Source organism: Lithobates pipiens, unplaced genomic scaffold, assembly GCF_037356315.1.
Source record: "Lithobates pipiens isolate NorthernLeopardFrog02 unplaced genomic scaffold, aLitPip1_a1.2 Scaffold_27, whole genome shotgun sequence".
Taxonomy (NCBI): Eukaryota; Metazoa; Chordata; class Amphibia; order Anura; family Ranidae; genus Lithobates; species Lithobates pipiens.
This window is the reverse complement of record NW_027507788.1, coordinates 31,237,103-31,256,512: the sequence shown is the minus strand read 5'-3', so window position 1 is coordinate 31,256,512 and position 19,410 is coordinate 31,237,103. Positions and strand designations below refer to the sequence as shown.

Genomic DNA, 19,410 nt, shown 5'->3' with positions numbered 1-19,410 from the left:
TCTTTGTTTTTTAGATGGCTTGGCTCTGCTAACGATTTGTGCTACCAGATTACTAAACCTTTGCTAAATCTCGCTCTGGCTACCAGCTGCGCTGTAACATTACATGCTTTGTCTCTAATTGAAAGCTTGTTCTGTGGTAACTACCAAGATTACAAGGTGAGACCACAGAACTTATCTATTTAAATATAAGCTCTTGTTTATTGATTTATATCATGCCACTTACACACGATCGGAATTCTCGTCAGAAAAAGCTCTGATGGTTTTCCCGTCAGAATTCCGACGGAATTCCGCTCAACCTGTCTTGCCTACACACAGTCACACCAAATTCTGATCGCCAAGAACACGGTGACGTACAACACGTATGACGGGACTAGAAAAAGCAAGTTCAATACCTAGTAGCCAATAGCTTCTGTCTCGTAGTTGAATTTGAGCATGCATGAGTTTTTGCGTGTCGGAATTGCATACACGCAATCAAAATTTCCGATAGAAAGTTTTTCCATCGGGAAAATTGAGAACATACTATCAAATTTTTTCTGTTGGGAATTCGGCCAGCTAAATTCTGATGGAGCATACACACGGTCACATTTTCTGGTGAAAAGCTCTCATCGGTCTTTTGCTGGCCGAAATTCCGATCGTGTGTACGGGCCATTAGAGTTATACTTTTACCGCTATGGCATATTTATATTATAGGTTACACCACTGCTTGCTGATTACAGCATTATTCAGCCTTCTCTTTTTATCTTATGAGCATCCACCATCTATCTAGAGTTTGTCTATCTCTGTTATATTAAGGGTAGGCTGATTGATTTCTTATTGATTGTGTCTGAATACTGTTTCTTTTCTTCCTTCTTTATTGCATGAGTAAGGATGTTGTTTCTTTAACCACTTTCAGACCGGACCAATTTGCTGGTCAAAGACCAGACCACTTTTTGCGATTCGGCACTGCATCGCTTTAACTGACAATTGCGCGGTCGTGCGACGTGGCTCCCAAACAAAATTGACGTCCTTTTTTTCCCACAAATAGAGCTTTCTTTTGGTGGTGTTTGATCACCCCTGCGGTTTTTATTTTTTGCGCTATAAACAAAAATAGAGCGACAATTTTGAAAAAAACGCATTATTTTTTACTTTTTGTTATAATAAATATCCCCCAAAAATATATAAAAAAACATTTTTTTCCCTCAATTTAGGCCGATACGTATTCTTCTACATATTTTTGGTAAAAAAAATCGCAATAAGCGATTATTGATTGGTTTGCGCAAAAGTTATAGCGTTTACAAAATAGGGATAGTTTTATAACATTTTTATTAATAATTTTTTATTATTATTTTTTTTTACTAGTAATGGCGGCGATCAGCGATTTTTATTGTGACTGCGACATTGTCGGGGACCCATCGGACATTTTTGACACATTTTTGGGACCATTGTCATTTATACAGTAATCACTGCTATATAAATGCAGTGATTCCTCTGTAAATGACACTGGCAGTGAAAGGGTTAACCAGTGGGTGGCAGTGTAGGGGTTAAGTGTTCCTAGGGGTGTGTTACTAACTGTGGGGGGGTTGGGCTTTCATTTAGTGTACACTGATCTCTGCTCCAATCACATGGAGCAGAGATCAGCGTCACTAGTTGCTAGGCAGAATGGGAAAATGTTGTTTATACAGCATTTCCTCCATTCGGCCGCTCCGTGAGACGATCGCGGGGATGCCCTCGGCGATCGAGTCCGCGGGTCCCGCGACCGGACTCGCGGGGGTCCCGACCAGCGCGGGAGCGCGCCGCCGGCGGCGCGCTCCCGATGGCACGGCGGCAACGAATATTGGACGTACATGTACGCCAATATGCCTGCCCGTGCCATGCTGTCGACGTACATCGTCGTGCGCTGGTCGGGAAGTGGTTAATTCCCTTTTTCTTAATGCCTTGTGGGCTCACTGTCTACTATGGCTCCACACCTTATTACTAGTACTACTTTGCTCTTTATACATTCTAAGATGCTTACTTATCAGGCACGTCCCCATGCCTATCTCCTGTCACCTGTTACATGCCTTCACTGGGAGCCCCCGTTGTGATTACATTTTGGTACTCACCAAAAAAAATCTGAGACCTCTTACCAAATTTTCGTATTGTTTATTATTATTGATCACTGTATATTTTGTGTCTCTCTCCTGTAGAATACTTAATAAGCACCCGAAGAAGCACTCAGACTGCGAAACATGTAGAGCTTTTTTGTGTAGTAATGATTATAAGTACAGGATTCTGTCCCTGTAGTGTACTCATTAAATAGAGAGATTCAGTTATTTTTTTGTGCTGTATTTGCATAATGTTTTTTTTAACATGTATTGTTGTATTATTTGTGTAATTAATACATTTATATATTATTTTTATAATTGGTGCCTACAAAGTCCATTTTTGTTGCTCTTCTTCTTTAACTAGCTGTATCCATAGTGCTGTTTTATTGTTGGTTAAGCCCAATAAATTTAAGTTTTCTGTAATGAAATGAGACACCGGAGACAATTTGGTGGCAGAGTAAAGCATTGTTTTACTGAAGCTCATAGCTCAGGACAGAGTCCAGGTACAATATCTTGTTGGTTCCAAGATGGTGCATTTCTTGAGCAGTTGCAAACATATAGCAAAGATTTTCCAGCATGAAAGATCGACACATCAAAGGTATTAAAGTTTACCAGTAGCTAACTGAAATTGAAAGTTCAGTTGGGCTTTAATTTTTCATAATCCATTGTGGACCTTGTTTGTGCTCTGGTGCACAGTCATGTTGGAACAGGAAGGGGCCATCCCCAAACTGTTCCCACAAAGATGGGGGCATGAAATTGTCCAAAATGTCTTGGTATGATGATGCCTTAAGAGTTCCCTTCACTGAAATTAAGAGGCCAAGCCCAACCCCTGAAAAACAACCCCACACCATAATCCCCTCTCCCTCACACCATAATCCCCACACCACCAAATGATTTGGACCTGAACACAAAGAAAGGTCCATTAAGACATTGATGAGTGAGTTTGGGGTGGATGAACTTGACTCTCCTGACCTCAACCTGATAGAACACCTCTGGGATGACTTAGAGAGACTGTGAGCCAGGCCTTCACTTCCAACATCAGTGACTGACCTCACAAATGCATTTCTGGAAGAATGGTCAAACATTCCCATAGACAAACTAATAAACCTTGTGGACAGCCTTCCCAGAAGAACCGAAGCTGTTATAGCTGCAAAGGGTGGGCCAACTCAATATTGATCCCCAAGGACTAAGACTGGGATGCCATTAAAGTTCATGTGCGTGTAAAGGCAGGTGTCCCAATACTTTTGGTAATATAGTGTATATGTATACAGATGACTTTAATTGGTTAAAAAGGGACATGCCAACATTCTGTAAAGTTATAGAATGTAATGCATTGCAAAGTGCTGCTATCATTGCATATTTCATATATTGGGGACTGCAAAGATTTACAGTATGTGTAGATGAACTTATTGAAAGATAAACCTTAACTATTGTAGTGACTCTTATAAACAGTGAACATGGAAGAGAACAGAGGAAGATGAAGAACAGAAGGTTTCATAAAAAGGGAGCCTGGTAAAAAGTAGCTGAATGGACAGGCTCCTTTTAGGCTTTTATTATAATGTGAGTTGATGTCAATTTCCTGTACCATATCCCAATATTCCTCTAATTTTACGCTTAGACTGATGCTTGGGTTTTGGTAACCAGCACTTATACTTTGAAATCGACTTCATTCTGTATCCAACCGCTTGGCTGTAGTCGCTGTTACAACTCTGATTCGACATGCATCCCTGGACTGAAAATTTGGTTTCAACTCCATCTGTAAGGACAAAGTAATCAGCATTAAATCACCTGGCTTTTAGGAAAAAACTCAAGACCTTCCTCTTTTAGCAGATGATCAAAGCTCGCCACAGCGCCTAGAGGCGATTCAGTTCGCATTGCGCGCTATATAAGTATTTCATTCATTCATTCATTCATTAACAGAATGAATGTCCAGTCAAATATTAACATTTGGTCTTTAACCACTTCCTATCTGGGCCAATTCTGACACTTCGCTCCTCCATGTAAAAATCTGCCTTTTTTGCTAAAAAGTTACTTAGAACCCCCAAACATTATATATATACTTTTTAGCAGAGCCCTTTTTTTATATTTTATTTTCATAACAAAGCAGAGGCACCTTAGAATAAAATGGTGGTTGTTGCATTTTTTTATGTCGCATGGTATTTGTGTGCAGTAGTTTTTCAAATGCAATTTTTGGGAAAAAAAAAACACTTTCACGAAAAAAAAACAAAAAATCAAAAAAGCACTAAAGTTAGTCCAATGCCTTGTACACACAGTCGGACATTCCGACAACAAAATCCATCAGATTTTTTCAGACGCCAAACTTGTCTTGCATACACTCAGTCGGACAAAGTTGTCGGAAAATCCGATCGTTCGGAACGAGGTGACGGTCATTACGTACAACGGGACTACGTAGAGGCTAGTAGCCAATAGCTTTGGTCTCGTCATTTAATCTGAGCATGCGTGACACTTTGTCCGTCGGAATTCTCAACAAACGATCAGAAAAAGTCAGATCGGATTCTTGTTGTTGGAAAATTTTAGATCCAGCTCTCAAACTTTTTCCGTCGGGATTTCCGACGGAAAAAGTCCGATAGAGCCCACACACGATCGGATTTTCCGACAACATGATCCGATCGGACCTTTTCTGTCGGAAAATCCGACCATGTGTACAAGGCACAATTCTTTTCTATAATATGAGAGATGATGTTATATCGAGTAAACAGATACCTAACATGTCATTGCTTTAAAATTGTGTCTGCAAACTACGGTGCTTAAAATTCTTCATAGCCAATGCTTTAAAAGCCTTTACAGGTTACCAGTTTAGAGTTACAGAGGAGGTCTGGTGCTAGAATTTTTGCTTTCGCTCGGATGTTGGCGACAATATCTCACATGTGTGGGGCGATCACCATTTATAAATGCATGCGGGAATAACGTATGCCTTCACATTTTGCGTGTAAGCATGGTGAGGTGGGGGACCTTTAAATTTTTTATATTTTTTATTTTCTACAATTTTTTTTCTGCATCGCTCCTGGACTTTGCGATGGGATGGTAGAGCCTGGGAAAGGTGGCCGTGGTCACAGGAGGAGGGTGGCACCCCCTTCCGCCACCTGCAGAAGTGATTAAGAGGTAATTTAGCCACTCGGAAAACTTCTGTATTAAAGGGAATCGCTGGCTGAAAAGATCGATACTGAGATGGTGCCTGTAGGTGCGTGCAGTCATCATCCCAGTATAACTACTGAAATCCGAGGATGTCCTACGGGTGGGAAGTAGTTAAAAGGGTTGTATGTATATATATATATATATATATATATATATATATATATATATATATATATATATATATATATATATATATTATTTATATATATATATATATATATATGGACATTACAAACACCCTTGAAATGCCCCTTTATGGAAAGTAGACACAAGGCGAATTAACCACAATCAGCCCCCGAAGGATTTGCCCCTTCAACCGCTAGCCAACCAGCCGTTATGTGCAAATCGCCGTTATGCTACGTCGGTAGCATAAATGGCCACTAGGGGGCACTTGTGCGCTGCTAGAGATGCGCGTGCATGCCCCCCGCTCGCTCCCCGGGCCAATGCAAGTGCCCGGCAGTCTCCATCGCCACCGGGCTCCCGCGATCGATCGGGGCACACAGAGAAATGGGAGCTGTGTCTGTAAACACACAGTTTCCGGTTCTCTAAGCAGTGAACTGACAGATGGTCTGTTCATACAGAGTATGAACAGCGATCTGTTAGTTTACCTGCACAGTCCGATCCCCCCTTCAGCTAGAACACAAACTAGGATACATATTAAACCCTTCACTGCCCCCAGTGTTAATCCCTTCACTGCCAGTGACATTTTTACAGTAATCAATGCAATTTTAATCGCACTGATCGCTGTATTAATGCCAGTGGTACCAAAAATGTGTCGAAATTGTCCGACGTGTCCGCCATAATGTTGCAGTCACCATAAAAATCGCTGATCGCTGACATTACTAGTAAAAACAAAATATTCATAAAAATGCCATAAATCGATCCACCTATTTTGTAGACGCTATAACTTTTGCGCAAACCAATCAATATACACTTATTGCGGGTTTTTTTTTAAAACAAAAAATATGTAGAAGAATACATATCGGCTTAAACTGAGAAAAATAATGTTTTTATTATATATTTTTGGGTGATATTTATTATAGCAAAAAGTAAAAAATATTCAGTTTTCAATTGTCGCTCTTTTTTTGTTTATAGCGCAAAATATAAAAAACGCAGAGGTAATCAAATACCACCAAAAGAAAGCTCTATTTATGGGAAAAAGAAGGATGTCAATTTTGTTTGGGAGCCATATCGCACGACCGCGCAATTGTCAGTTAAAGCGACGCAGCGCCGAATCTCAAAAAGTGGTCTTGTCTTTGGCCAGCCAAATGGTCCTGGGCTTAAGTGGTTAATGACCAGGCCATTTTTTGCAATACGGCACTGCGTCACTTTAAATCGGGCGTGCGACGATGCACCCAAACAAAATTGACGTCCTTTTTTTCCCACAAATAGAGCTTCCCTTTGGAGGTATTTGATCACCTCTGCGTTCTTTTTTTTTTTTTTGCACTATAAACAAAAAAAGAGCGACAATTTTGGAAAAAAAGCCATGTTTTTTGCTTTTTGCTGTAATACATATCTCCCAATTAAAAAAAAAAAAAAGAATTTCTCCCTCAGTTTAGGCCAATATGTATTCTTCTACATATTTATGGTAAAAAAAAAAAAAAAACGCAAAAAGCATATATTGATTGGTTTGTGAAAAAGTTATAGTGTCTACAAAACAGAGGATATATTTATGGCATTTTTATTTAGACCCTAGTGGTCTTAAAGCTGCAGACGCACAGCTATTGCCAACCTGCCACAGGATGGTTACTGGTTAAAGCGGAGGTCCACCCTAAAATGGACCTCCGCTCATCGGAATCCCCCCCCCTCCGGCGCCACAATCGGCACCTTTCAGGGGGGAGGGGGGTGCAGTTACCTGGATAATCCAGGTAACTGCACCCACTTCCGGGCTAGCTCTCTGCGGAAAGGGGCGTACGTTACGCCCCTTTCCGCAAGCGCCCGCCCCCTTCAGCAAGTGCCCCGCTGCCTGCTGGGAAACACACAGCTCCCAGAGGCAGCGGGGACCGTCCGGATTGCGCCGCGCGGCTCGCGCATGCGCAGTAGGGAACCGGGAAATGAAGCCGAAAGGCTCCATTTCCTGATTCCCATACCCAAGATGGCGGCGGCAGGACCCGCCAGACGAGCGAGCGATCGGCTTCGGGTGCCGACATCGCGGGCGCGCTGGACAGGTAAGTGTCACTATTTAAAAGTCAGCTGCTGCAGTATTTGTAGCTGCTGGCTTTTAAAAAAAAAAAAAAAAACGCGGAGTCCCGGTGGACTTCCGCTTTAAGTAAGACAGAAGCTGTTAAACAGTTATTTCACCATAGACCAATATTTCAACTTGGCACAAGTTTCACCACCAGTAATTTGTGGAATAAGGGAGGTAAAGGGGTTAATATAATTTTACTTAAAACAAATGGAGGAAACAAAAGCCAAACAACATAAAGGAAAGAAACCTACCTGGTTTTTTAACCCGTCCAACTAAATAAGCGCAAAAGTCAGTCTTGCTTCTGCAGATCGTATTTGTAACAGGCTTGCATAGCTCTAAGGTGTCATATGAAACACAAGCTGGACATTCAGGCCCATTGAATTCATAGGTTATATTTGTCACTATATAACAAAGAAAGCAAACATGAGTTAGTAATTGTATTATATTTGCTGGCTAAGCATGCATACATTTAGACAAATTCAAAATTCACCAATTCTTTTCACTTGTCTTCATGATGCAAAATGCATTTCAATCATTTTAATTATGACAAATTTGAAAACGCAAAACAAACAGAAACACACACACACACACGTGCATCCACACATACATTTTACTCACTTATATTAGTTCCATTGTTGCATAGATCGTTATCACAGCAATCATATGCGAGATCAAAGTAAACGTCCGCATTAACATAGGCATACATGCTAGAATTGCATTCCAGATTCATAGAGCATCGCTTCTTAGTGGAATAGTAAGTATGATCTGCAAACAAAAATGATTTTAAATATCAACACATTTCTAAGCCCTTGTACACACGGTCGTAATGTTTCCCTTTTGGACCGTTTTGTCGGATATTCCGACTGTGTGTGGTTTCCATCGGACTGTTTCCGTCGGACCAATTTTTCCAACTTGCCGGTAAAATTTTCCGACAAAATGCTCCGATTGGACATACTCCGATCATGTGCAGCCTACTCCGATGGACAAAGTGCCACGTATGCTCAGATCAAATTCCTAGACCAAAGCTATTGGCTACTAGCCTGAATGTAGTCTCGTCGTAACGAAATAACGTCATCACGTTATGTACAATCAGATTTTCCGACAACTTAGTCCGACCGTGTGTATGCAACATCACTTCCGGACCTCTTCCGGAATTAATCCGTCGGAATTACTCCGACGGATTTGGTTGTCGGAATCTCCGACCGTGTGTACAAGGGCTTACATTGTACAGCTCAAAACCAAATTCTAGGCAGATATAAAAAAGGAAAATATTGAAAATCTGTATTCATTAAAACAATTATTTTTAGTTGCCTCTTATTAGTTTTTATTAACCCCCCTCCTTTTTTTTTTTTTACACTTTTTAACGATGCCTATGTTTATCTTGTAGCATTGAATAAAAAAATTAAAATAAGGTATTATACCAGAAACATCATTCTAAACTCTTTATATATGTGAGAAATACCATAGTTACATAGTTACATTGTAGGTGAGGTTGAAAAAAGACATAAGTCCATCAAGTCCAACCTATGTGTGTGATTATATGTCAGTATTACATTGTATATGCCTGTATATTGTGGTCGTTCAGGTGCTTATCTAATAGTTTCTTGAGACTATCGATGCCCGCCTGCTGAGACCACCGCCTGTGGAAGGGAATTCTGCATCCTTGCCACTACAGTAATTACATTTAAGCTAATTACAGTAACATTACAGTAATGAACCCTGTACATAGTTTAAGGTTAAACCTCCCTTCTGCAGACAAGTTTTATCCCTATTGTGGGGTCACCAGAACGGTATTTGTATATTGAAATCATATCCCCTCTCAAGCGTCTCTTCTCCAGAAAGAATAAGTTCAGTGCTCGTAAACCTTTCCTCATAAATAATATCCTCCAGACCCCCATTTCCAGTACATCCTTCCTGAGGACTGGTGCCCAGAACTGGACAGCATACTCTAGGTGCAGTCGGACCAGAGTCTTGTAGAGCGGGAGAATTCTCATTTTATCTCTGGAATTAATCCCCTTTTTAATTCCAATATTCTGTTTGCTTTGTTAGCAGCAGCTTGGCAGTTGCATGCCGTTGCTGAGCCTGCCATCTATTAGGACCCCCAGGTCAGATATTTTTGCCAACCAAATGCATTATTTAAAATTTTTGTACATTGAACCTAATTTGCCATGTAGTTGCCCACCCCATTCATTTGTTCAGATCTTTTTGCAAGGTTTCCACATCCTGAGGAGAAGTTATTGCCCTGCTTAGCTTAGTATCATCCGTAAATACAGAGATTGAACTGTTTATTCCCATCCTCCAGGTGGTTTATGAACAAATTAAACAGGATTGGTCCCAGCACAGAACCCTGTGGGACCCCACTACCCACCCCTGACCAATCCGAGTCCCCACCACCCACCCCTGACCAATCCGAGTCCCCACCACCCTCTGAACTCGCCCTTGTAGCCAATTTTCAATCCATGTACTTACCCTATGGTCTATGCCAAAGGACCTTATTTTGTCAAGTAAATGTTTATGGGGAACTGTGTCAAATGCTTTTGCAAAATCCAGATACACTACGTCTGCGGATCTTCTTTTATCTAGATGGCAACTCACCTCCTCATAGAAGGTTAATAGATTGGTTAGGCAAGAACGATTCTTCATGAATCCATGCTGATTACTGCTAATGAAACTGTTCTCATTACTAAAATCTTGTATATAGTCTTTTATCATCCTCTCCAAGAGTTTACATACTATTGATGTTAGGCTAACTGGTCTGTATATCCCAGGGATCTATTTTGGGCCCTTTTTAAATATTGGTGCTACATTGGCTTTTCTCCAATCAGCTGGTACCATTCCAGTCAGTAGACTGTCAGTAAAAAATAGGAACAATGGTCTGGCAATTACTTGACTGAGTTCCCTAAGTATCCTTGGGTGCAAGCCATCTAGTCCTGGTGATTTATTAATGTTAAGTTTCCCAAGTCTAATTTTAATTCTGTCCTCTGTTAACCATGGAGGTGCTTCCTTTGATGTGTCATGAGGATAAACACTGCAGTTTTGGTTACTGAAGCCCCCCCGATTCCCTTGTGAAGACTGAGGAGAAGAATAAATTCAATACCCTACCATCTCCTCATCCTTTGTAACCAGATTACCTTCCTCATTCTTTATGGGGCCAATATGGTCTGTCCTCCCTTTTTTACTGTTTACATACTTAAAGAATTTATTGAGATTTTTTTTTGCTCTCCTCCGTTATGTGTCTTTCACTTTCTTTCTTAGCCATCCTTATTGCACCCTTACATTTCTTGTTGCATTCTTTATAAAGTCTGAATGCTTATGATGATCCCTCAACCTAGTATTTTTTGAAGGTCTTCTCCTTTGCTTTTATATGCATTTTTACGTTGGAGTTAAGCCATCCAGGACTTTTGTTCGCTCTTTTAAATGTATTACCCAATTGGATGCATTGGCTAATGCCCTTATTCAATATGGTCTTAAAGCAAACCCATCTCTCCTCTGTGTTCTTTGTTCCTAATACTTTATCTCAATTTATGCCTTCTAGCAAGGTTTGTAGTTTAGGGAAGTTGGGTCTTTTGAAAAATTGTCCTGCAAGACATTTAGGAACTGGCGAGCCTTAGATGAATGCACTGTTCCCTCTGCCCAGTCTATGTCTGGATCATTAAAATCCCCCATTATGATAACACTTCCCATCCTTGCTGCTAATCCAAATTGTGATAGGAGATCTGTCTCCCTTTCCTCCCTCAGGTTAGGGGGCTTATAGCATACTCCCAGTATTATTTTCCCCTTAGCTTCTGTCAGGACTGGCTTAGCGGTTCCTCTTCTGGTTTGGCCGCTCAGCTGTCGGCTAATTGCCAGTTCTCTTCTCTTTCCACAGTTACCAGTTGTTCCCGATAATGCTCGTCTGAGCTGCCTATTTAAAGCCTTCTAGCTCACTCTTTCCTTTGCCTTTGCGTTGGTCACTTCACAAGGAACCATCTCCTGCTGTTTGTTTCAAGACTGGCTTCCTGACATCCCTCCTGGCTTCTTATCCTGCTTGCAGTTGCTCTACTTGCATCCCTGGCTTCTGGACTGGCTGATTACCCGATCTGGTTTATGAACTTTGGACTGGCTGACTACCCGATCTGGCTACTGGACTTTGGCTATGCTTGACTACGCTTTCATGGTTCCTGACAGCTTCATCCTTTTGGAGCTCTACCCATAAGGATTCCACCTCCTCTCTAGCTCCCTATCATCTCTCTCATTCATTTGTACATTATTCTTGATACATAGGCACAACCCTTCCCCTTTTTTATCCTCTCTATCCTTGCGATAAAGGGCATACCCTTGAATGTTTGCCAGCCAATCATGAGAGCTGTTGAACCAGGTCTTGGAAATTCCCACAAAATCCAAATCCTCCTCGTACAACAGTATCTCTAGTTCACCCATCTTGTCCGCCAGGCTCCTGGCATTGGTGAACACGTCACGTAGTTTAGATCGGTTGCATATTATCCTCTTATTGGGTGTTCCGAGATTGCAACTAGGACTTGCTACTATACTTACCTTGGGTTTATGTGCTTTGGTCAACCTACCACTAATGCCCCAAATACTACCCTCTGGAATATGTTCCACGCTGACTATCTCTACCTCTGGATCCCCCCCCCCCCCCCAATAGCCTTGTTTAAAAACCTCTCTAAATTTTTGGCCATCTTCATTCCCAGCTGATCACACCCTCCTCATTTAAGTACAGTCCATCCCTTCTATAGTACTGGTTATCAACTGAGAAGTTGGCCCAGTCCTCCAGGAACCCAAACCCCTCCTTAATACACCAGCTATTCAGCCACTTGTTTACTTCCCTAATTTCCCTCTGCCTTTCTGGTGTGGCTCGATGTACCGGTAGTATTCCTGAGAATACTACCTTGGAGGTCCCTTTCCTCAATTTAACTCCCAAATAACAAAATAAAATTTGTACTTTTGATGAGTAATAAGCTAAATATTTCCAAGATAGAAGAACAAGGTTTGGTTACGATATTTGCTGCAGCTCTCGGTATACAGTGTTATATTTACAAACTTTTTACACCGAGCGCAGATAATAGTTTTTGGTTGGCTACAATATTCTTAATGGAATTCTGGTACGGTTTATTATGCTAATTGTGACTCAGGCCGCGTACACACGGGCGGACTGTCTGACGGACTTGGTCCGCTGATACGTGTTTCAGCCGACAGTCCGCTCGTGTGTGGGCTTCAGCGGACTTTTTCAGTGGACAGTCTGGCGGACTAAGTCTTTCGGAATTTCCGTAATATTGTCCGTCCAACTTTGGTTTCAGTGGACAGTCCGCTCGTGTGTAGGCAAGTTGGACGGACTAAGTATGGCGCATGCTCAGAAAGGATTTACACAGCCGAAGGTTGCATTGCAGTGTATTGGACGTCGTATTTCTAGTCCCGTCGTACGTGCTGTACACGTCATCGCGCAAGTTTTCAGCGGACTGTCTGTTCATCGTGTGTGGTCAAGTCCGTTCATTCAAAAGTAGGACGGACTGTCTGTCGGATTGTCTGACGGACTTAGTTGGCCAGACAGTCCGCTCGTGTGTACGCGGCCTCAGGCTGGCCATACGTGATACAATTTTCTTGTACAATTTTCCTTTAGATTTGTAAAAAAAACATATAATATGAGATCAAACACTTTTAATTTGTATGCAATCAGGCAGGCTCTTTCACTACATAGTTGAGGGTAAATCAAAAGGGAATTGAATAAGAAAATTGTATACTGTATGGCCATCAAACTGGTTCAAACATGTTGCATGATCTCCTCTCATCTAGACTGGTTTTCTATGAACAGAAGATGACATCAGTCTATAATGGGATATTGATACCATATTTTCTTGCTACTGCTGTCATCTTCTGGTATTAGAGACCAGAAAACTATTTGCACATAAAGGAAATTCCAAAGCAATGCATGGAGTTGATTGATTAACAGCAAGGGATTTTTTTTATTTATTTTTTTATTTTATACATTAACATTTTTATTGTAAGGCTATTTATGCAATTAACAAAGAAATAAAAATACATTGACCTTATTATCATTTAGAAAACAATTTACATGTTGTGAAATAAGGGGGATTAAGGAAGAAAGAGATGTAAAAGGTATGGAAGTAGCATGAGCTGAAATTCCTAGTAACCAAATAATTTTTTTAAGAAAGATTAATTCTGGTCTTATCATCATTCAGAATATTCTTGAAATAGTCATGATTGTTTATTAGGTTTTATTTGATTTAGGTAACCATTTATTTATTTTAATTATTATTTATTTATTTTGCATATTTTGTTTCCATATTTTTAAGTTTTTTTTTTAAGTTACATGGTTTCTTTAGTCTCTGTTTTTACTACTTTAAAAAAATAGCTAACTCAGGTAACCATTCAGCTATACAGTAATTGGATTCAATAGCGGGGTTTTTTTCCCAGCATTTTGGCAGGATTGATTTCACAGATCAATAGATTGAAATTTTTGAGTGTAACTTTACTGGTATTTATATATCTGTTTGTATTATAATTTTTACAAAATTATTTTTTAGAAGATTACATTGATAATAAATGTTATTATTGATTATTGAAGTTATGTGCAGGTGTTTTAATAAGTTGTTTACATCCTGAAAAAAAAATGCATTTATCTACACCTATAGAGAGATTGAAGACTTACTGAATCCCGATTTTTCAGAGATGGTCATACAAGAGCTGCCTTCTGGGCATTCGGTTACTTCACCTTTGCAATACTCAGAATTGGGACACTGGCCCTCATAACATTTAAGTTTTTCACCTAGAAAAAAACAAATATATAATAATAATACCAATATTAATTACAACGTGTTCTAATCAGCCAGGTAAATCATCGTCCTATCTACTGTATAATGCAAAATGTTACTCATTCTGCCAATGGCTGTAAAACTTCCAACAGGCAATATGCTATATATTTATGTATAAACCTTAAAGCATCTATGTCATGGGACCCTAAACTTTCTAAAAAAAGGGGCCGGTTTACTATTCCCTCAGACTTTAGGTGAGTCAGACAGTGGCCATTGGGAGTAGAAATTGTGCTGGTATCAGTGGGAGTAAACAATGCATCTTTGGTATTAGTTGGGACAAGTGTTCTGATTATAACTGTCCCAGCAAGATATAGCCACCCAAAAAAAAATTACATAAAAAAAAACTTAATAGAGGTTTTAACCCTTTCTTACTCTATACAAAACCTAAACTTAACCTAAGCCCCCCATCTCCACTAATAGAATAGAAAGGACTGGTTAATCATATGATACTTACATATGGATTTACTTTAAAATCTAGGAGTTGTCCCAAAAAAAATTGAATAATTTGGTCTAACTGGAGAGGTCCCAGAAACTATCAACACATCAGATTGTCATGAAGACTATGTCACTTGAGATCTCAATAATCTCTTGTCTTTGGTTTTTGGAGCTCTCTACACACATACTTCATAGTCATTTTATGTAAATTTTCATTCTCATCAGAATGTGAACAAAAACGACATCATGATCTTCAGGATCCTCATGGTACAGGATTCTCCAAATACCTCATGTGTTCTTCTTATCCTCCAAAATTGCAGAGATGAACTTCAAATTGCTGACCAGATGTCACTATACTTCTGTTAAATTACATCATACTACTGGACTACCACCTTACCTGTTGATGTGGCTGTGGCTTGGAGACCAACCATGCCCATGTTTGGTGGTCATGCCACATCTAAAAACCCTTTTGGGCAAATGTGAGATCTTTTATCCATCTAATCTCTGGTGTTCCAATATCGGATGACCCCCTGGGTCACACTTTTCCATTGTTCTCAAGAACCGATCAAGACTTACAAACAATCTATCATCCCCTACCTGCTAAACTCTGCTAAGTTATTGATCAGCAAATTCTCTCAATAAAATGATGATTCCAAACCATAGACCATATCTGCTCAATAGAAGATCTCAAACAAAAAGTTCCTGAAGCGCTAGAAACTGTAAGTTATATGTGGATATACGTAGATAAAACTAATACCCAGTGCATCTGCCAGCCACTGGAGAAATGGGAAACGAGAATCAAAAAACAAAAAAACAGCGCTCTATCTGTACCAGCACTAACAGCATTCTCTTGTAGTTGCTGGTCAATTGTCTACAGTGTAATAAACTAACTTTGAATTTAGTTCATGGTTCATATATATATATATATATATATATATATATATATATATTGGCTTAATCCTCTTTCACTAAAAAATGGGAATGCTGGTTGGCTTTCAACAATATCTCTCGCTATGCAGAGATTATGTCCTCGGATTAGAGTTCTTTCTTTCTTTCTTTCTTTCATTCTTTCTTTCTTTTTCTTTCTCTTTCTTTCTTTCTTTCTTTCTTTCTTTCTTTCTTTCTTTCTTTCTTTCTTTCTTTCTTTCTTTCTTTCTTTCCCTGCTCTTTACTCTTACTACTCTACAAAGTGTTGTAAAGTTAAGATAATTGAAATGATCAGTAACAACCTTCAACATAACCTACATTTTTAATTTGGTTGTTATGTACTTGCCGTAGAATGTGTAAGTTTCCTCCATGTTCTGCAACATTATCTTAACCACTTGAGGACCGCCGTATTGCCATTGTACGTCAGCACAATGGCACAGGCAGGCATAATCACGTACATCTACGTGATTGCCTTCCAGCGGGTGGGGGGTCCGATCGGACCCCCTCCCGCTGGATACGGCGGTCCGGTTCGTTCCAGGAGCGCTCCGTGATGAGGGGATGGCCGTTGGTTTTCGGCCACCCCCTCTGGATCGCTCCTGGCCAATGAGAAGCTTCCTCCCCTGTGTATTGTTTACACAGGAAGGAGGAAGTGATGTCATTCTCCTCGGGGCGGTCTTTTTGACCGGACTACGAGGAGAACAGTAAAAGTAAGTGTGCACCAACACTACACTGACATGTAGGTACACACAGGCACACAAACCCCCCCCGATCCCCCCCCCGATCGCCCCCCGATCCCCCCCCGCCCCCCCCTCCCCCCCCAGTCACAGTGTCACTGATTGCATTGATCATTTCTTTACTGATCAATGCATTCAGTGTCAGTTGTGACAGTAAAAACTGTCAGGACAGTTAGTGTTAGGTCCAGGGTAGCCCCCTATCACCCCCCAATAAAGATTTAACCCCCTGATTGCCCCTAGAGTTAACCCTTTCACCCCCTTTTGCCAGTGTCACTAAGCAATCATTTTTCTGATCGCTGCATGTGTCGCTAGTGTCGCTAGGTAGCTAGTTATTTTTTTAGGTTCACCGCCAGGTTTTTATATCGCTAGGTACCCCGATATACTACCCAATAATGTTTTTAACCCCCTGATTGCCGCTAGTTAACCCTTTCACCCCCTTTTGCCAGTGTCACTAAGCGATCGTTTTTCTGATCGCTGCATTAGTGTCGCTACAGTCGCTAGGTAGCTAGTTATTTTTTTAGGATCACCGCCAGGTTTTTATAGCGCTAGGTACCCCGATATACTACCCAATAATGTTTTTAACCCCCTGATTGCCGCTAGTTAACCCTTTCACCCCCTTTTGCCAGTGTCACTAAGCGATCATTTTTCTGATCGCTGCATGTGTCGCTAGGTAGCTAGTTATTTTTTTAGGTTCACCGCCAGGTTTTTATATCGCTAGGTACCCCGATATACTACCCAATAATGTTTTTAACCCCCTGATTGCCGCTAGTTAACCCTTTCACCCCCTTTTGCCAGTGTCACTAAGCGATCGTTTTTCTGATCGCTGCATTAGTGTCGCTACAGTCGCTAGGTAGCTAGTTATTTTTTTAGGTTCACCGCCAGGTTTTTATAGCGCTAGGTACCCCGATATACTACCCAATAATGGTTTTAACCCCCTGATTTCTGCTAGTTAACCCTTTCACCCCCTTTTGCCAGTGTCACTAAGCGATAATTTTTCTGAACGCTGCATCAGTGTCGCTAGTGTCGCTAGGTAGCTAGTTATTTTTTTAGGTTCACCGCCAGGTTTTTATAGCGCTAGGTACCCCGATATACTACCCAATAATGGTTTTAACCCCCTGATTGCTGCTAGTTAACCCTTTCACCCCCTTTCACCAGCGATCACAGTATAAGTGTCACTGGTGACGCTGGTTAGCCAGTTAGTTATTTAGGTTCCCCGTCAGGTTTTTATATAGCGCCAGGGACCCCCATATACTACCTAATAAAAATTTGAACCACCTGATTGCCCCTAGTTAACCCTTTCACCACTGATCACCGTATAAGTGTTACGGGTGACTCTGGTTAGTTTGTTTTTTATAGCATTTTATATTCAAATCCGGAAGGCAGTGCTTGGTTTTCGGGGTCCCGTACGTGGCTAGGCTCCCAAAAAGTCCCCCACATGTGGTATCCCCGTACTCGGGAGAAGCAGCAGAATTTATTTTGGGGTGTAATTTGACTTCTGCCCATAGCATGTGTGAGCAATATATCATTTAGTGACAACTTTGTGCAAAAAAAAAAAAGTTTGTAATATTCCCGCAACTTTTGGCAAAATATAAAATATTCCATGGACTCAACATGCCTCTCAGTAAATAGCTTGGGGTGTCTACTTTCCAAAATGGGGTCATTTGGGGGGTTCTGTGCTATTTTGGCATTTTATGGCCTTCGAAACTGTGATAGGTAGTGAGGAGTTAAATCAAAAATTTGCACCCTTAGAAATCCTGAAGGTGGTGATTGGTTTTCGGGGTGCCGTGCGCGACTAGACTCCCAAAAAGTCCCACACATGTGGTATCCCCGTACTCGGGAGAAGCAGCAGAATGTATTTTGGGGTGCAATTCCACATATAACCATGGCATGTGTGAGCAATATATCATTTAGTGACAACTTTTTGTAAAAAAAATTTTTTTTTTTTTTTTTGTCATTATTCAATCCCTTAGGACAAAAAAAATAAATATTCAATGGGCTCAACATACCCATCAGCAATTTCCTTGGGGTGTCTACTTTCCAAAATGGGGTCATTTGGGGGGGATTTGTACTGCCCTGCCATTTTAGCACCTCAAGAAATGAGATCGGCAGTCATAAATTAAAAGCTGTGTAAATTCCAGAAAATGTACTCTAGTTTGTAGACGCTATAACTTTTGCGCAAACCAAAAAATATTCGCTTATTGACATTTTTTTTACTAAAGACATGTGGCTGAATAAATTTTGCCCTCAATGTATGACTAAAATTTAGTTTATTCGATTTTTCTTATAACAAAAAGAAGAAAATATCTTTTTTTTTCAAAATTTTCGCTCTTTTTCCATTTATATCGCAAAAAAAAAAAATCGCAGAGGCAATCAAATACCATCAAAAGAAAGCTCTATTTGTGGGAAGAAAAGGACGCAAATTTCGTTTGGGTGCAATATTGCATGACCGCGCAATTACCAGTTAAAGCAGCGCAGTGCGAAATTGCAAAAAGACCTCTGGTCCTTAAGGTATTTATTGGTCCGAGGCTGAAGTGGTTAATAAACATTTATTTAAAAAAAAAAAGTTCTCTCTCTTTCACCAGCTACTTGACACCTATTAATGCCATGACTACTATGTAAGCCACTGTACACATTGGTGCAAAATCAATGATTGTATTTACCTTTGTTGTAATTTCTCTAAAAACAATAACAACTCAAAAAAAAAAAATAATGAAGGCTTGTATTTCATATTTGCATTATTTTCTTACCTGTAGAAAGACCAAAGAAGAGAAGTAATAGGACAACACCAATGGTCTTCATTTTTTTAGCTCCTAAATGTCTTGGATGTTTGAGATCTTGTGATGCTTCACACAAGATTTAATTCCTCCATAAATGCTGCAATATATTTAATTATAATGGTCAATAGGCGGTACCGGTATTTATTAAATTATTTTATTATTAAATTATTATTTACTTTTGTGGTGTTGTTTGTTTAATAATAAAAATTATTTATAATGATCATTGCAGAACAGCAATTTGCGAATGTAAATGTTTAAAAATAATATTTACATTGACTTTGGATCAAGCTCAACAATCTG

At 40.2% G+C, this 19,410-nt stretch overlaps 1 protein-coding gene across 1 annotated transcript; it reads right to left on the bottom strand.

The window, feature by feature from the left end:
* Positions 1–3,634: 3,634 nt before the first annotated feature.
* Positions 3,635–19,132, bottom strand: LOC143932937 (protein RoBo-1-like). Its single transcript, XM_077455872.1, has 5 exons — positions 19,081–19,132; positions 14,075–14,191; positions 8,026–8,172; positions 7,659–7,808; positions 3,635–3,819 (listed from the first exon to the last, which is right to left on the bottom strand). The coding sequence occupies exons 1-5, from the start codon at positions 19,130–19,132 to the stop codon at positions 3,635–3,637; spliced, it is 651 nt and encodes a 216-aa protein (XP_077311998.1).
* Positions 19,133–19,410: the final 278 nt, after the last annotated feature.